An 18,421-nucleotide genomic window follows, 5' to 3' on the forward strand; every position below is an offset into this window, starting at 1 on the left:
ACTACTGAAGCCCATGTGCCTAGAGCCTGTGCTCCGCAACAAGAGAAGCCACTGCAGTGAGAAGCCTGCGCATGGTAACGAAGAGTAGACCCTGCTTGCCGCAACTAGAAAAAGCCTGCGTGCAGCAATGAGGACCCAATGCATCAATCAATCAATCAAAAGAAAAGAAAGAAAACTAAAAAAAGAAATAAAAACTCAATCAGTCATCTTCTATCCTTAAAGAATTAAAAAACAAAAAATCTTGGCTCTCTTTCTAGCAATCCCCTCTCTTGGCCAAGTCCCTTTGAAAGAGAGCTCTACACTTGCTTTCTCCACTTCTTCATTTTCCTTCTCTCCTACCACAGTGCATGTGGTTTCCCAGTTTTTTACTGAGGTTGTTCTGGCAAAGCCATAGATGACCTCAGTATTGGAAGATTCAGTGAACCATCCTCAGTTCTCACCTTCCTGGATTTGTTGTGTCATCTCTCCTCCTTGGTCTCCTCTGAGTCTACTTGGGTGCAAGCCCCTTCACCGTGTACTACTCTTCTAGCCCTACATATTCTCCCAGGGTGATTGCAGCCTCCAAATCTCTGTCTCCTGCTCTAACCTCTTTGCTAACATTCATACTGTTATGTTTAATGGCCTGCAGACATTTCCTTCTGCTCCATCCTCCTACAGGAATTGCCCTCACTCTCAGTTTTGTAGGGCAGGCTGAGAGTTAAACACCTGTCAGAGGTGTCCTGACAGGCATGTACGCCAGCCACATTGGAGGCACAGACAAAGGCACAGCCACTTATGCAGGGGACATGTTGCTGGAGGGACTATTCGAAAGGTTCCATGGAGACCATCTCCATGTTGTTCTGTCTTCCTTCTTTCCCTTTCTTGGCCTGTTTCCCTCATCTTTCAAGACTAAGATCCCCACTCCAGCAAAACTTGGTTTAATGCCCTGCATTTGTAAATGCAGGGCATTAAAGCTAGGGAACCATGTTTCTGTCTTATTTCACTTCTGTTACCAAAGCTTATCCAAATCCATGTTTTTTTGAAAAATGAAATGAGGCACCAAAACTACACTGGTGCTGCGCCCTGTATGACCTCTAATGACATTTTAATGAAAATCAGCTGCACAGAGTTCTAAAATAATTACGGCCTGGTCTACAGATAAAATCAAGTTTCACAGCCATGCACCTTGAAAAACACCTATTTAAAACTTTTAGTCAATTTAGAGTGTTCATTTAGTCACTGAGGATATTGAGGGCATGATAGGGTAGGTAACAGTGGATCATTTTAAAGACGGGGGTTGAGGGGTGGGGAGCGAAGAGGGGAAGCTCCGGGAAAGTTGCGTCCTCATCTTATTAACGGATTTATGCCACAAGTTCTTTAGAAATCAGTGATGCAAGTCTTGGATGATTTTCTTTCCTCATACAATCAATGTTATAAAACAGTTAATTTGTAAAAACTAATTTAAAAATAAAAGCTAACTATGCTTCAAAATATTCATCACTTATAATGCTCTTTCCATGGAAAACTTGTTGAATTGAAAGCCACGCGCATCTCCTTGTCTCTGCTGCTAACAGACTGTCCCCCACAGTTCTTGCATGCATGTTAGAAGTAAGCACTTATGCTCACCTCCCCTCTCCACACCGTGCCAGCCCAGGGAACTTCCCTCTTAGTCTTTCCCCAGGGACAAAAAAACCTCTTTGCCTCTCATTCTCAGCACAGCTGTGGCAGGGGCAGGGCCTCTGAGGTGGACAGAGGGCTTCTTGCAGGAAAGAGTCTTGAGGTGTCTGTGGCTCCAGCAGCCAAGAAGAGGAGGAAATAAATGACTTCGGGGCAGAAGTAACACTAGAAAGAGAAATGGATGCTTAGAGTTGGAGCTAAATTTTTGTCTCACATGCGTCACTTATTATATGTGTGACTTTGGAGACTTGACCTCTCTGGACATCAGTTTCTCTCTATGTAAAAACATTTTTAAATGCTTGCCTTATTTCTTCATTCCACAAACATTTATGAAATTACTAAGTGTCAATCATTTGGGTGTTGAGTGTTTGAATCCTTCTTCTCTAGAGAAAGGGGCAGAAGGTGTCCTGCCCTGGTGTCCTGCTGGGTCAGAGTTGGAGAAGGGAGTCTCTTGGATGAATCAACAGGGATAGTTTTTCCTGCACCGAAATACCTTTTTTTTTTTTTACTACTTGGATCTTTTATTCCCTTTTCTTAACCTGCCTAAAATCCTACAATGTAAACATTTATCTGAATTGACAATGATGCCAATTTCAACACAAAAACACTTGAGAGAAGAATCTTAGGCAATAGTTTCTGTCATTCCTACATTTGTGTGAATTAAATCAGAGTTTGTAATCTCAGTACCTAAACTGAGGTGCACTATAAGAAGCTTTGATGAAGGGAACAGAACGGGATCCTCATTTGGAGCACGGAACCCTTTGATGACAAAGCAAATCCTGTGGATTTCTGATATGTGGGCTTGAGGCCTCCAAGTCCAAGAGGGGGAAAGGATATGGGAAGGTAGAGGGAGGAAAAGAGCCATGACCAAGGTGGAAAGGGCTAAAATTAAACTGTTCCACTTTCAAAGTTTTGTCTAAGCTCTGGCCTGCATCCAAGAACGATATAATAGTCACCATAGGAAAATGTTTTTCAATTCCAAACACATTTACACAAATTTAAAATACATGCCTTTATCTCATTTGAAAAGACTAGATATGTTTCTTAAGTTGTATTCACTTATTTGTTTCAGGGTTTCCTCACTGCCTGCTGTGTCAAGGCACAGGTGCTGGAAATGCATGGATAATTAAGATACATCCAATGAACGAATAAATGTAATAAAGTGGTATACATCTTATGGTGGAAAAGGAAGAGAGTGAAGGTGGTTGGGAAATGCCGTATTAAAGAAATGCCTTTGAACTAAGTATTGAAAAATGAGGAGCATGTTTTATGCCAGTGGGCAGAGTGTAGGGAGAGGTTGGAAATTCAGGCAGATGGAACTATAAAAGCAAAAGAATGAGAGAACATAGCACATGAGAAATCACAATGAGTACAGCATGACTGGAGGGTAGGATAGGAAGTGGGAAGAGAGAAATCTGGAATATTACATGATTTTTATATAATTATCATATATAGACAATCATTTCTAGAAAAGCAAAAATTCAGTTAAAAATGGAAAAAAATGAGCTAAATAGCTGATGTATAGTTAGCCTACATAGTGCTTTCAAATGTTCATCTGTTTTTAAAGATACTGAATGGTCACAATCATATGGCAGTTGCAGGTTTCAGGTGATTAAAGTATCAAAACCAAAATTTTAGTTTAAATATACAAATTTTCAAACTCAGTAATTTTGAATTTACATGGTTAAATATCTTATTTTAAACAGATAAAAACCATTCTATTTTCAACATATAAAAACATCTTACGAGCATATAAAAGCATTTAGTTCTTCATTTTATTATCTAAAACAATAGTTCCTAATACTTTTTAGAATGAAGACCCTTTTTCGAATATAAAGAAAAAGAAGATAAGACCTTGCACATGACAGTAGTTGTATTTTTGGTAACCACCAAAAGTACCTAATGGCATGATCTGCTCTGGCCTCAGCCACTGTGTGCAAGGAGTCTCTTGGACTACCCTGCATAGGCCATAGGGACTTTTTGACATTGCCTTTTCTCTGGGATGAGATGGGATTGATGGACAGTTGCTGGTGTTCTTGAGTGTATTTTAGTTTTCTGAATGTTCTCCTTACTGATTTACAAAAAGAGCCTGTTAATTAATTATGGCCTGGCAAAGAGAATGGAATTTCCCCTGATCTTGGCAGGTTCTAAAACATATTAACAGAATTAACACAACATTTTAAATCAACTATACTTGAATTAAAAAATACTAACAGAATGTATATTTTATTAATCATAACTGCATGTATAAAATATGAAAACAGGGCTTCCCTGGTGGCGCAGTGGTTGAGAGTCCGCCTGCCGATGCAGGGGACACGGGTTCGTGCCCCGGTCCGGGAAGATCCCACATGCTGCGGAGCGGCTAGGCCTGTGAACCATGGCCGTTGAGCCTGCGCGTCCGGAGCCTGTGCTCTGCAATGGGAGAGGCCACAACAGTGAGAGGCCCACATACCGCAAAAAAATGAAAACAGAAATTTATACGTATGAGATGTAGTGCAGATTTAATTAGTCTGTAGATAAAGCTTGGTGCAGAAGTTGTTCCACAGTGGAGTAGATTACACAGTCTTTGCAAAACTCTTTTATCTGCTGGGGTAACTAATAAATGAATTCAGTAAAGTTGCAGGATACAAAATTAATATGCAAAAATCAGTTGCCATTTTATACACTAAACACAAACTATCTGAAAAAGAAATAAAGAAAATAATCTAATTTACAGCAGCATCAAAAACAATAAAAAATTTAGAAATAAATTTAACCAAGAAAGTAAAAGATCTGTAAACTATAAGACATTAATGAAACAGAAGAAGACACAAATAAATGGAACTATACATCTTTATGGATTAAAAGACTTAATATTGTTAAAATGTCCATACTACTCAAAGCCATCTATAGATTCCATGCAATCCCTATCAAGTTTCCAATGGCATTTTTTATAGAAATAGAAAAAAATTCATAAAATTCATATGAAACCATAAAAGACCTTGAATAACCAAAGCAATCTTGAGAAAGAACAAAGCTGGAGGCATCATACTTCCTGATTTCAAACTATATTACAAAGCTATAGTAGTCAAAACAGTAAGGTACTGGCATTAAAAACAGACACATAGACCAATAGAGCAGAATTTAGAGCCCAGAAATATGCCAATTAACATTTGACAAGGGAGCCACAAATACTCAATGGGGAAAAGGATATTCTCTTCAATAAATGGTGTTGGGAAATCTAAATAGTATTCACATGCAAAAGAATGAACTTGGACCCTTATCTTAGACCACTTGAAAAATTAACTCAAAATGGACTTAAATGTAAGACCCCAAAATGTAAAACTTCTACAAGAGAACATAGGGGAAAAGCTCCTTGACATTTATCTTGGCAATGATTTTTTTTGGATATGACACCAAAAGCACAGGCAACAAAACAAAAAATAAACAAGTGGGACTACATCAAACTAAAAAGCCTCTACACAGCAAAAGAAATGATCAACAAGATGGAAAGGCAACCTACAGAATGGAGAAAATATTTGCAAACCATATATTTGATAAGGGGTTAATACCCAAAATAAATAAGGAATTCATGCAATGCAATAGCAAAAAAACACAGACAACAAACAAAAAACCCAACCACCAACACCAACAACAAAACCAAATAACCCTATTAAAAATGGGCAAAAAACCTGAATAGATATTTTCCCAAAGAAGATATACAATGGCCAACAGGTACATGAAAAGGTGCTCAACATCACTACTCATCAGCAAAATGCAAATCAAAACCACACTGACATATCACCTCACATCTATTAGAATGACTATTATCAAAGAGACAAGAGATAAGTGCTGGCAAGGATGTGGAGAAAAGAGAACACTTGTACACTGTTGGTGGGAATAAAAATTGGTACAGTCACTACAGAAAACAGCATGGACGTTTCTCAAACAATTTAAAATAGAACTACCATATGATCCAGCAATTTCTATATGTGTGTGTGTGTATGATGTTATATATATCAGTCATAAAAAAGAAAGAAATCCTTCCATTTGTGACAACATGGATGAAATTTGAGGGCATTATGCTAAGTGAAATAAATCAGATAGAAAAAAGGTTAATACTGTATGATCTCTTCTAGCTGGAACCTGAAAAGCCAAACTCATAGAAACAAAGAGTAGATTGGTGGCTGCTGGGGCAGGGGATGGGGTAAATGGGTGAAGGTGGTCAAAAGGTACCATCATCCAAAGAAAGAAAAAAGGTACAATCTTCCAAATCTTCCAAAGGCAATCTATAGATTCAATGCAATCCCTATTAAAATACCAATGGCATTTTTCACAGAACTAGAACACATAACTTTAGAATTTGTATGGAAACACAAAAGGCCCTAAATAGCCAAAAAAATCTCGAGAAAGAAAACCAGAGCTGGAGGTATCACACTCCCTGACTTCAGGCTATACTACAAAGCTACAGTAATCAAAACAGTATGGTACTGGCACAAAAAAAGACACATAGAGAGCCCAGAAATAAACCCACGCACCTATGGTCAATTTAACCTACAACGGAGGAGGCAAGAATACACAATGGAGAAAAGACAGTCTCTTCAATAAGTGGTGCTGGGAAAACTGGACAGCTACATGTAAAAGAATGAAATTAGAACATTTTCTAATTCCCCATTAGATATGCTTGCCTCCTTTCTTGTAGATTAAATTGACCATAGGTGTGTGGGTTTCTTTTTTGTTGTTGTTTATTTATTTCAGGATACATTGCCTGAGGCAAAGAAAACAAAAGCAAAAATAAACAAATGGACTTGATTAAACTTAAAAGCTTTTGCATAGCAAAGGAAACCACTGACAAAGTGAAAAGACAACCTGCTGAATAGGAGAAAAGATTTGCAAATGATATGACCAATAAGGGGTTAAAATCCAAAATATATAAACAGCTTAATATAAAAGAAAAAACCAACCTGATTAAAAAATGGGCAGAAGACCTGAATAGACATCTTTCCAAAAAAGACATACAAATGGCCAATAGGCACACGAAAAGATGCTCAACATTGCTAATTACCAGAGAAGTGTAAATCAAAACCACAATGAGATATCACCTTACACCTGTCAGTATGGCTATCAAAAAGTCTACAAATTACAAATATTGGCAAGGATGTGGAGAAAAGGGAACCCTAGTACACTGTTGGTGGGAATGTGAATTGGTGCAGCCACTGTGGAAAACAGTACGGAGGTTTCTCAAAAAACTAAAAACAGAACTACCATATAATGGGACAATCTCACTCCTGGATATATATCTGAAGAAAACAAAAACACTAATTCAAAAAGGTACATTTGCCCCAATGTTCATAGCAACATAATTTACAATAGCCAAGATATGGAAGCAACCTAAGCATCCATTAACAGATGAATGGATAAAGAAGATGTGGCATATATATACAATGGAATATTACTCAGCCGTATAAAAGAATAAAATTTTGCCATTTGCAACAACATGGATGGACCTAGAGGGTATTATGCTTAGTGAAATAAACCAGACAGAGAAAGATGAATACTATATGTTATCACTTATATTTGGAATCTAAAAAATAAAACCAACAAATGAATATAACAAAACAGAAACAGACTCACAGATATAGAGAACAAAGTAGTGGTTGTCAGTGGGGAGAGGGAAGGGGGTAGCGGTACGATAGGGGTATGAGATTTAGAGATACAAACTACTATGCATGAAATAAATAAGCACAAGGACATATTGTACAGCACAGGGAAATATAGCCATTATTTTATAATAATTTTAAATGGAGTATAATGTATAAAAATATTGAATCATTATGTTGTACATCTGAAACTAATGCAAAATTGTAAATCAAGCGATACCTCAATTTAAAAAGAGTGGAAAAAAAAGAAGAAATCAGATTTTGTTTATGGTGCAATTAGGGATCCAATTTCTTTTTATACATACATGTATATGTATATGAATATATATGAATATACATGTACATATATATTATGTATATGTATACTTATATGTATTCATTGCCTCAACCCTGCATTGTGTCTGCAATGTCATCTCTGTCCATATTTGTATGACTCTCTACTTGATTCTGTCGGTTTATCTACCCCTGTAGAAATATCACATACTCTTTTTTTTTTTTTTTTTCCGGTACGCGGGCCTCTCACTGTTGTGGCCTCTCCCGTTGCAGAGCACAGGCTCCGGACGCGCAGGCCCAGCGACCATGGCTCACGGGCCCAGCCGCTCCGCGGCATGTGGGATCCTCCCGGACCGGGGCACGAAGCCGTGCCCCTTGCATCGGCAGGCGGACTCTCAACCACTGCGCCACCAGGGAAGCCCTCACATACTCTTAATTACAGACCTTTATAAGTTCCCTCAGTTTGTTCATCAGAAGGGTCTTGGTTATTTTGGGCCCTTTATGCCCACATTTCAGAATCAGTTTATCGAGTATTAGAAAATCCCTGTTGGGACTGTGATTGAAATTTACAGTTTATACAATTTATAGATCAGTATTATAAAGATGGCAATTTGCCCCAAACTGACCAATAAATGTTATTGAAGCTCGTTAGAGAAGACCTAAATTAATGGACAGATATACTTCTCTAATGAGCTTCAATAACATTTATAATGTTCTCCATAAAGGGTTTGCTCATTTTTATTCTAGGTACCTTATTTTTGTTGGTTTTTTCCCAAAGGTAAGCAGTATTTTAAAAAAATTAAATATACTATATTCTGATTTTTTAAACGGGGAATTTAGATTGCACTCTTAAGTTTATGAGAAATTGGAGAGAACATATTTTGATTATTCTGAATTCTTTTCTATATGTATGAGATTCTTCATTCATGCTCATACATATGAATAGTAAAGTATCATAGCATTCTAAATATTTTACTTTAAGTATCAGCATCTCACCTATTCTCCTGGAAACACAGAGAATGGGGAATTGTATGCTTTGTGTACAAAAGAAGGAACGAGATATATAAGAACATTCTTACAATCAGTGAATTAAAAGCTGATCCAGAATGCTAGCCTACATTTTTCAGCTTGAGATCATTGTCTTACACAATACTGTGTCAAAGCTTTTTCTTTTTCACACACTAAACATTCGTATCACAATTCAAAGTTCATTTTTCCTCTGAAGACTCTAACTGAATTAATGTCTCTGCCTAAACCTTACAGACTTTTTGGTAGGAATAAAATGGTCTGGTTCAGATATCAACATGGGAAATCAGTAGAGCAAGTGCCAGATTACACTGAATTTGATTTCACCCAGTATACTCAGGGGGAATTTTACTTGTTACTTACCTAGCTTTTTTCCTAACCACTTTGGTTCTCTGATATAGTGAACCATTGAAGCATTTATAAAAGGAGAAATTCTTCAGTCTATCAGAAGCTGAAACTCTAACTTGTCCTTGGTGGATTTTACTCTAGATAGTCACAACAGACATTTTGACTATACTTTAAACACTAGGTTAAGTGTTCCTAAATATTTTGTTTTCTTTCTTAACCATTTCCAATCACCAAGACTTATTTATGTTTCCATTGTTTAGTACGAATGGCAAAAGACATTTTATTTTCATTCTTCAACTCTTTATAATAGATGATGACATCAAAAGTCAGAAGCATTTAATATTTATGCTTAAATATACCATGCTTTTTCTAAGTAATAGAACTTCATCTATTTACCAAAGGATAGCATTAGCCTGTGTTTTTTTTTTTTTTTCAGTTTATGGTTCTTTCTGTATACTTTTGGGATTCCCTAACCTCCCTGCCCCATACACCTTTTTTTTTTTTTTTTTCTGAAGTTGAAAATCTTCCCTTGAAGATGTCTGAGCTTTGTTCACATAGTACCTAATTCCACTGGATCTCCTTACTGATTTATAAAATTTCCCCTTTCCTCATATGAGGAACAGAACACTCTTAAATGCTTCTATAAGTACCATCACCTGAACTGATTGGGATCTTTAGAGGTGAGAGAGAAAGATCTACTTACCTCTGATTATTTGAATTAGTGTCAGTGCTCAGTGCTTCAAGGAGCCTACTAATTTCAGTGTCATTTGCTTCTTTAGAGCTTAGCAGCTGCTTGTAGAAGCAAAGGTTAATGACTTCATTCAAATGTAATACATGCTAGGGCAATTTACGAATCTTCATGCACTTCTCCTTATATGTAATGCATTTTTAAAAATGCATTCAAGCTTTTTATCTGGTTTTAAACAGTTTGACTTCAGCATGGACTTCATTGTGTTTATTTTACTTGGTATTCATTTAGCATTTTGTACCTGCAAATTTCTTTCATCAAATCTGGGGAATTTTTAATTTCTTCCATTTTTTTCTGTCCCATTCTATTTCTTTTCTCTTTCTGGTATTTCATTTACATGTATGTTGGATTGACTGATATCATGTGGCAGGTCTCTGAGGCTCTGTTTATTTTTAAAAAATCATTTTTTTCCTTGTTCATCTTTGATGATTTCTTGGATGACTGCTCTACCTTCAATTTCGTTTAATTTTTTCCTCTGTAATTTCCATTTGGCTGTTAAATCCAACCAGTGAAATTTCTTTTATTTCTGAAACTTTAATTTTTAGGTCCAGAATTTCCATGTGATTCTTTTTTCTTTTTCTCTGATGAGATTTTTTTTTTGTCTCCTGAGAGTTTCATTCACTGAAAATATGTTTTGTTTTACTTCATTGAGGATAGTTATAATAGTTACTTTAAAATCTTTATCTGTCAGTTTCAACATCTGATTCATCTCAGGGTCAGATTTTACAAAATGTGATCCACTTTCTTGATTTTCATTTGTCAGTAGTTTTGAATCATATCTTGGACTTTATGAATAATAAGTTGTGGAGGTTCTGGATTCTATTACTTTTCTATGATGAGTGTTATTTCCTTTGCATTAGCAGGTTATTTTCTTGGCTAAATTTGAACTGTAAACTCTGTTTCTTTGAGGATAACCCTAGTCTCAGTTCAGATCTTTTGTTTTTTAATTCTGTTTCAGGTGGTTCAGAATCTGTCAGAGATGTGAGCAGAGTTAGGGGATCCTCTCTCTGGCTCCTGCCCTTTTGGGATTTCTTAATTTCTTCAGCATTCAAAGTTTCCTGGCTTCACATTTTTGGTTCTCCAGAAAAGAAAAACTGGGAGTTTTCCCACATGCACCCCTGCTGCCAAAGAGCCTGCCTCCTGGACTGCACTTAGCTCCAAGCTAAACTCCAAGGAAAGGGCAACTTTCGTTTATGGTTCCTCAACTGCCCTTCTCCAAGCAAGCTTGCCCTCCCCACCAGAGTCATGCTTCTGTTCGCATTCCAGGGCATTCTGGTAGTTGCTTTTTGTATTATGTCCCATTTTTCTAGATGTTTTCTTCTGGGGGATAGTCCAGTAGGGTCTTAGTCTGTCATATTTGGAAGCAGAAGCTCTATCCCTGCCTGGTACTTTGACTCTGGAGAGTCACTTTTTGCTTTGGTTAATGCAATACCCCCTAACCAGCCCCTGCTTCCACCCTTGACTCCTAAGGTCTATTCTCAAAACTTCAGGAAGAGGGATGCTGTGAAAGCGTAAGAGCAACTTCTAGCGTCCCCCCATTTCACTTTAGGGATTTAGGTAAATGCTTAAAATGTCCTACTCTGCCTGATTGAAACTCCTCGGCCTTGACTTCCACGTCACATGCTTACGCTATGCTGGTTTGCATCCTACTTTTCTGACCGCTCCTGTTTACTTTCAACAACTCGTGTTTACTCTTGCTCCTCTAATCCTGAAAGGTCGGTCCACCCTAAACATAAGGTCCTTGGCAGTCTGGTCTTTCTCCTTTCCACTTTCTTCTCTGGAGATCTTATCCACTTCTACACTTTAAGCTTACATGTCAGGGCAAAGAAGCCTTAAGTTTCCCCCACTTTCTCAGCAGAGTTGCAAACAGCGCTGACGTAAGAAGAATTAAGGGCTTCTGGACTCGGGGTATCCTTGAATCTTCTTCTCGCTAGCATCTGCCCAGATTTGAATAAGCGCAGACCGAAAGCTGAGTGCGTTTGCCCAGGTTCTAGCTATGTTTGTCTGAAGATGGGTCTGAGAGAACTGTCCTCCCAGCATCTGAGCTCTCCCGCGCCAGCGCAGCGGACGACTGGGAAGCGGAACCCAAACGCGCGCGTCTCTGCTTCTGGCCGGGCGCGGAGAGCGCAGCGCGGTGCACCACGGGCGCACCGCACAGCAGGGCATGGAGGAGAGCGGCGAGTCCGAGCCGACCGCGGGCTGCAGCGATGTGCGCCCGAGCGGCGATCGCGGCGGCGGCGCCCTCTCATGGGCCCCCGAGGACGCCTGGATGGGCACGCACCCTAAGGTCAGGAGGCGTGAGAGGAGCAGGGCGCCGGTCCAGGCCTCTACCCCAGGCGGAACCCACGGGCCGTGCTCCCCTTTGGGCCCTTGACTCCCAACCGCATGGGATCGCCGTTTACGCGCGAACCTCACCGAAGGGGATCCTTTATGCTCACTGCTCGCTGCAGGCAACCTTGTTTTTGTTTGTTTAAATGAGTTGAACTCTTGTTCTGACACCGCCCCCTTCCCCCTCCCTCAGACAATTCTTAGCTGGAGAGAACAACATTGAATACATTGCCCCTCAAGGCCAGATAGTAACCACTCCACTAATCTGAGTTTTGCTGTCTAGGGCTCGTTCTGGGGATGGTCTCATTTAATACTCACAGTAACCAAGCAAAACAGTTTGTGGGCCATGGATAAGATGTAGTAGTCTACAATGATTAAGGTTTACGCACAATCCTCATTTGCCTGTGCTTGGCAAATTGCTGCCCTGTACCAGTCATGGCCCAAACAATGAGCGGATAGTGAATGGATATAAGGGTTTTTGTAGGAATATCAGGGACTAGATACTTTGGTCTAGTAACTTTAGTAGAATTGCAGTCTTCTGCTGGAGAGCAATATTTCATAGATAATAATCTAAAAACAGTCCAGAAAAGGAACAATTTGAAGATCTTTTCATCTTCTCTTGCTTGATTTTATCCTCCTGCTCTGATCCCCTTATTTCCCCTCAAGGTGAGAAAAACAAACACTAGCATGGAGGTGTTATTCAGTGCCGTAAAAGAACCAAAACATGGTGGTTAGGAGCATGAACTCAAAGTTAGACTGCCTGGGTTTGAATCCTGGTTCTGTCACCAGCTTTGTGATTTTTTTTTTTTTTTTTTTTTTGGTGCAAGGTGTTTTATCTCATTGTTTCTCAGTTTTCTCATCTGTAAAATGGGGATAAGAATAGTACTAACCTTATAGGGTTGTTACAGGATTAAATCAGTTAATATTGGTAAAGCACTTGACATATAGTAAACATTACCTAAGTGTTTAATAAGTGGAACAACAGTAACAAATTTTAAAAACTTCTTCTAGATTTCATGTTACTATTTATATTGGTTGTTTGATTTTTCAGTTCTGCATTTGTATTATTCAGTTTGAAAATTACTTAGGTCGATCCAGTAACACAGTATCAGATTTATCATCCTCAAGCACCATTTTGATTATATTATTCCCATGCTTAGAGAATTTCCTTATGGGTAAAATTCAAACTATTAGCTTGACCATCAAGACCTTGCCACCTGGTCCCCAATTGCCTTTTCAGTGTCATTTTCAAACACGTTTAAGGTTGGAGGAGGACAGTTAATAACACCCCTCTTTTCCTGTACCTGTGCACACTTAGGAGGACTCCGATGGGGAAGTGTGACTTCAGATCTGCACCCAGGCAGGTCTGCTGGCGCCTCACTTCTGCTTTGTCCCTGCTTCCCCACCTAGTCACTGACATAGCTCGAATACCTCAGGCTTCTCTTGCAGGGGCAGGCTCCTGAAGAATGTTTGCTCAGTGCTGACCAACAAGTCTGAAAGCAGCAGCAGCTTGTTTGGTCCTTTAAAAACCAACAATTAAATAACTCCCTACTCTTGAGTGAGCAGGGGTGGGGATAGAGGCCAGGAATGGTCTTCTTGCAGACTTTCTCCACAGGCAAATAAGAGACCAGGGAAATAGAGGCTCCGACTAACATGCGCCAATAAAAGTTCTATTAAAAAATGTCTCTACTCCTGGCAGATATGTTTCTTTATAGGCCCTTGAATATGTGTTGCTTATTCCCACCTTTGTGTGATTACTCACACTGTTACTCTACCTTCTCTATTTATTCAAATCATACACGACAAGTCCTTCAGGGCCCAATTTGCATCCCACTTCTGCCAGGAAACATTCACCAACCAAGCCACCTGAGTGGAGCTCCTTTGACCCGTTTCATGTTTTTTTATTCCACTCACTTGGTTTTTAGTCACTTACTGTCATGTATTTTTATTTACCTACAATTGCAGGTGTGCGTGTGTTTACCCTAACAATCCATAAGTTTTTTATTGATAGGGATCAGGGCTTAATTGCCATGTAACTCCCACTATACCTATAAGAGAGTCTTATATATTATCTATTTAATGAATAGTTGTTGATTGAAAGAAAATATTAAGAGATTCTTCCTTCTCTATTTGACAATTACATTTTGATTTTCAGTATTTAGAAATGATGGAATTAGATATAGGAGATGCCACCCAAGTGTATATAGCATTCTTGGTTTACCTGGACCTCATGGAGAGTAAGTATTTGTTTTATTATTGTTTTGTTATTAGGGCGGTGGTGGGGGGATGAGGAGTTGGGTTGGCATATAGCGTTTATACATTTGCTATTAATGTTGTCACTGTTGTGATTTCTTTATTCCTTTACATTGGGAATTACTGGGTAACAGAAAATACTAGAATGATAAGGAGACATAGCTTTATAAGTGATGTTTGCTCAGCTGAGTATTAGGTAGATGTTTGGAATTTTTATCTTTTATTTTTGATAAACATTATTGTCCATTCAATGATGCACTTTCAGGTAAGAGTTGGCATGAAGTAAACTGTGTGGGATTACCAGATCTCCAGCTCATCTGCCTTCTTGGTACTGAGATAGAAGGAGAAGGGTTACAGACTGTGGTACCTACACCCGTCAGTGCTTCCCTCAGCCATAACAGGTGGGCAGGTGATTTTGATCTTTGTTTAACAGGTTAGTCCCTTTCCTGAATAAAGTGCTAGGAATCATTAAATTAGAGGTAGTAATATATATATAATATTTGTATACATTTTGTAAAATTTTATATTCCACTTTTTTAGTTAACTCCAGGTCACAGCAATGTACACTTACATACAGATACAAACAGAGCATTTGTCATTTACACTTTTCCTTTGAAAATAAAATATCTTAATAGTCTGTCTAATATTGACATATCACAGATGCTTCAACAGGTTGGTTTTAATTAATGACAGAGATTCTGTAGAGACAGACATTGGAAAGTTTTGAAACAAGGAATGTGGTTGAAAATCTTGATTTTTCCCTCTCACAATGCCACATATTGTTAACATTTTCAGATAATCCGCTGTTCGATGACTGTAAAAATTTGGAGGTTTTGTTCCTTTCCTCTCAAAGCATTTGTAGAAGTAGTAATATATTTTAAAAGGAATTTGGGGGGCTTCCCTGGTGGCGCAGTGGTTGAGAGTCCGCCTGCCGATGCAGGGGACACGGGTTCGAGCCCCGGTCTGGGAAGATCCCACATGCCGCGGAGCGGCTGGGCCCGTGAGCCATGGCCGCTAAGCCTGCGTGTCCAGAGCCTATGCTCCGCAACGGGAGAGGCCACAGCAGTGAGAGGCCTGCGTACCGCAAAAAAAAAAAAAAAAAAAAAAGGAATTTGGGGTACAGGGATCATTGCTTTACTTTTGGTTATTTGAGGAATAAGTTAAATATGAGTATTTAACAAGTATTCATTTACTGTAAAGTATTACTGTATTTTTCATGTTCATTGGGAATTGTTTCATTTTAGATCTTTTTAACTTTATAAAAAGGCATGTAATCGTTTGAGGCTCACTTTATGTACTTAATGTCATACTGCTAACATTGATCTATTGTGTATTTTGGAGGTGGGGAGCTGCCATATAGCATTCCATCGTGTGATTGTACCACAGTTTTCACACCTACTCTCTTGATGATGGAGTGTTGCTAATGTTCAACTTCAGGGGGTAATTTCAAACTGTTTTCCAAAGTGGTTGCCTCAATTTACTTTCCCCTGCAATGTAAACAAGATCTTTGGAAGCTGTGTGGTCTCTTATATTTAGTATTCTCGGACTTTGAAATTTTTGTCAGTTGAATGGCTTATCTCATTGTGGTCTTAATTTGCAGTTCTCTGATATTGAACATTTATATATATATTTAGTATTTCCTCTCTTGAGAAATGTATTTTCATATCCTTTGCCTACTGGATTGCTTATAGTTTTCTCATTGACTTCTAGGAGTTCTTTATATATTCTTGATAATAATCCTTTGGGTTGTGTTTCTGAGCTTTAAAATCTGTCTTTCAGGTATCTTTTGATGAACACAGTTCTTAATTTGAATATAATCCTGTTTATCCATTTTCAATAATCAATATCTTTGTATCTAATTTAAGAACTTTTTCCTGTCTAAAGGTCTAAGAAGTTCACCTATATTTTCCTAAGAGTTTTAAAGTTTGCTTTTTTTAATGGTATGAGAGGAAGGCTAGGAACCCTGTTTTCATTTGGATAACCATTTTTCTCCACCTCCGTTTACAGAATATTCCCTCCTTTCCTTATTGTCCTACATATCATCTCTGTCATTTTCCAAAGCTCCCTCTATGCACTGATTTGTTTCTGGGCTCTCTTTATATTCCATTAGTCAATATATTTATCCTTGTGCCAATACCACATTTTCCTAATTGGTAGCTTCATAGGAAGTCCTGGTATCTGGTTAACAAGTCTCCCTTTTTGCTTTTCTTCTTTAGAAGCTGTGGCAGGCAGCCTCTAAGATGGCTTCTTATAATCCAGCCTTCTGATGGTCACACTCTTGTGTATTTCTGTTCCCTGGAGTGTGGTCTGGAGTTAGTGACTTGCTTTCAGTAAATAAAATTTGGCAAAAATGATGGAATGTTACTTCTAAGATTAGATTATAAAAGACTATGGCTATTTGGGGTCTTTTGTGTTTCCATACAAATTTGAAAATTTTTTGCTCTAGTTCTGTGAAAAATGCCATTGGTAATTTGATAGGGATTGCACTGAATCTGTAGATTGCCTTGGGTAGTATAGTCATTTTAACAATATCAATTCTTCCAATCCAAGAGCACAGTATATCATTCCTTCTGTTTGTGTCATCTTCAATTTCTTCCATCAGCATCTTACAGTTTTCAGAATACGGGTCTTCCTGACTTCAGACTATGCTACAAAGCTACAGTAATCAAAACAGTATGGTAGTGGCACAAAAACAGCTACATAGATCAATGGGACAGGATAGAAAGCCCAGAAATAAACCTACACACTTATGGTCAATTAATCTACCACAAAGGAGCCAAAAATATACAATGGAGAAAAGACAGCCTCTTCAATAAGCAGTGCTGGGGAAACTGGACAGCTATGTATAAAAGAATGAAATTAGAACATTCTTTAATACCCTATACAACAATAAACTCAAAATGGATTAAAGACCTAAATGTGAGCCTGGATACTATAAAACTCCTAGAGGAAAACATAGGCAGGACACTCTTTGACATAAATCTCAGCATTCTTTTTTTTGATCCATCTCATAGAGTAACGGAAACAAAAGCAAAAATAAGCAAATGGGACCTAATTAAACTTACAAGCTTTTGCATAGCAAAGGAAACCATAAACAAAACGAAAAGACAACTTATGAAATGGGAGAAAATATCTGCAAACATTGTGACCAACAAGGGCTTAATTTCCAAAATATACAAACAGGTCATACAGCTCAATATCCAAAAAACAAACAACCCAATCAAAAAATGGGCAGAAAACCTAAATAGACATTTCTCCAAAGAAGACATACAGATGTCCAATAGGCACATGAAAAGATGCTCAGCATCGCTAATTATTAGAGAAATGCAAGTCAAAACTACAATGAGGTACCACCTCACACTGGTCAAAATAGCCATCATCAAAAAGCCTACAAATAATAAATGCTAGAGAGGTTGTGGAGAAAAGAGAACCCTCCTACGCTGTTGGTGGGAATGTAAATTGGTGCAGCCACTATGGAGAACAGTATGGAGGTTCCTTAAAAAACTAAAAATAGAGTTGCCATATGATACAGCAATCGCACTTCTGGGTATATATCCAGAGAAAACTCTAATTCTGAAAGATAATGCACCCCAGTGTTCATAGCAGCACTATTTACAGTACCCAAGACATGGAAGCAACTTAAATGTTCATTGACAGATGAATGGATAAAGAAGATGTTATATATATGTGTGTGTGTGTGTACACACACACACACACACACACACACACACACACACACAATGGAATATTACTCAGCCATAAAAAAGAATGAAATAATGCCATTTGCAGCAATATGGATGGACCTGCAGATTATCCTATTAAGTGAAGTAAGTCAGATAGAGACAGACAAATATCATATGATATCACTTATATGTGGAGTCTAAAAAAATGATACAAATGAACTTATTTACTAAACAAATAGACTCACAGACATAGAAAACAAACTTATGGTTACCAAAGGGGAAAGAGGGGAGGGACAAATTTGGAATTTGGGATTAACAGATATACACTACTATATGTAAAATAAACAACAGGACCTACTATATAGCACAGGACACTCACTATATTTAATATCTTGTAATAACCTATAATGGAAAAGAATCTGAAAAAGAATATATATGTCCACACATATATATTTTTTTCAGGTATA

The 18,421-nt window shown here is 38.1% G+C and overlaps 1 protein-coding gene across 4 annotated transcripts in view; it reads left to right on the forward strand.

Moving 5' to 3' along the window:
* Positions 1-11,836: 11,836 nt before the first annotated feature.
* Positions 11,837-18,421, forward strand: part of TSEN15 (tRNA splicing endonuclease subunit 15) — a gene marked incomplete at its 3' end in the record, with an annotated part of 38,855 nt that continues 32,270 nt past the window's right edge. For all 4 annotated transcript variants that reach the window (XM_082675932.1, XM_082675930.1, XM_082675931.1 and 1 more), the window contains exons 1-3: positions 11,837-11,977; positions 14,174-14,255; positions 14,537-14,672. In XM_082675932.1, the coding sequence (XP_082532058.1) occupies positions 11,855-11,977; positions 14,174-14,255; positions 14,537-14,672 (341 nt within the window). In that variant the 5' untranslated portion in view covers positions 11,837-11,854. The remainder of the gene's footprint in view (positions 11,978-14,173; positions 14,256-14,536; positions 14,673-18,421) is intronic.

This window comes from Grampus griseus (genome assembly GCF_964374135.1).
Source record: "Grampus griseus genome assembly, chromosome: 1".
Lineage (NCBI taxonomy): Eukaryota > Metazoa > Chordata > Mammalia > Artiodactyla > Delphinidae > Grampus > Grampus griseus.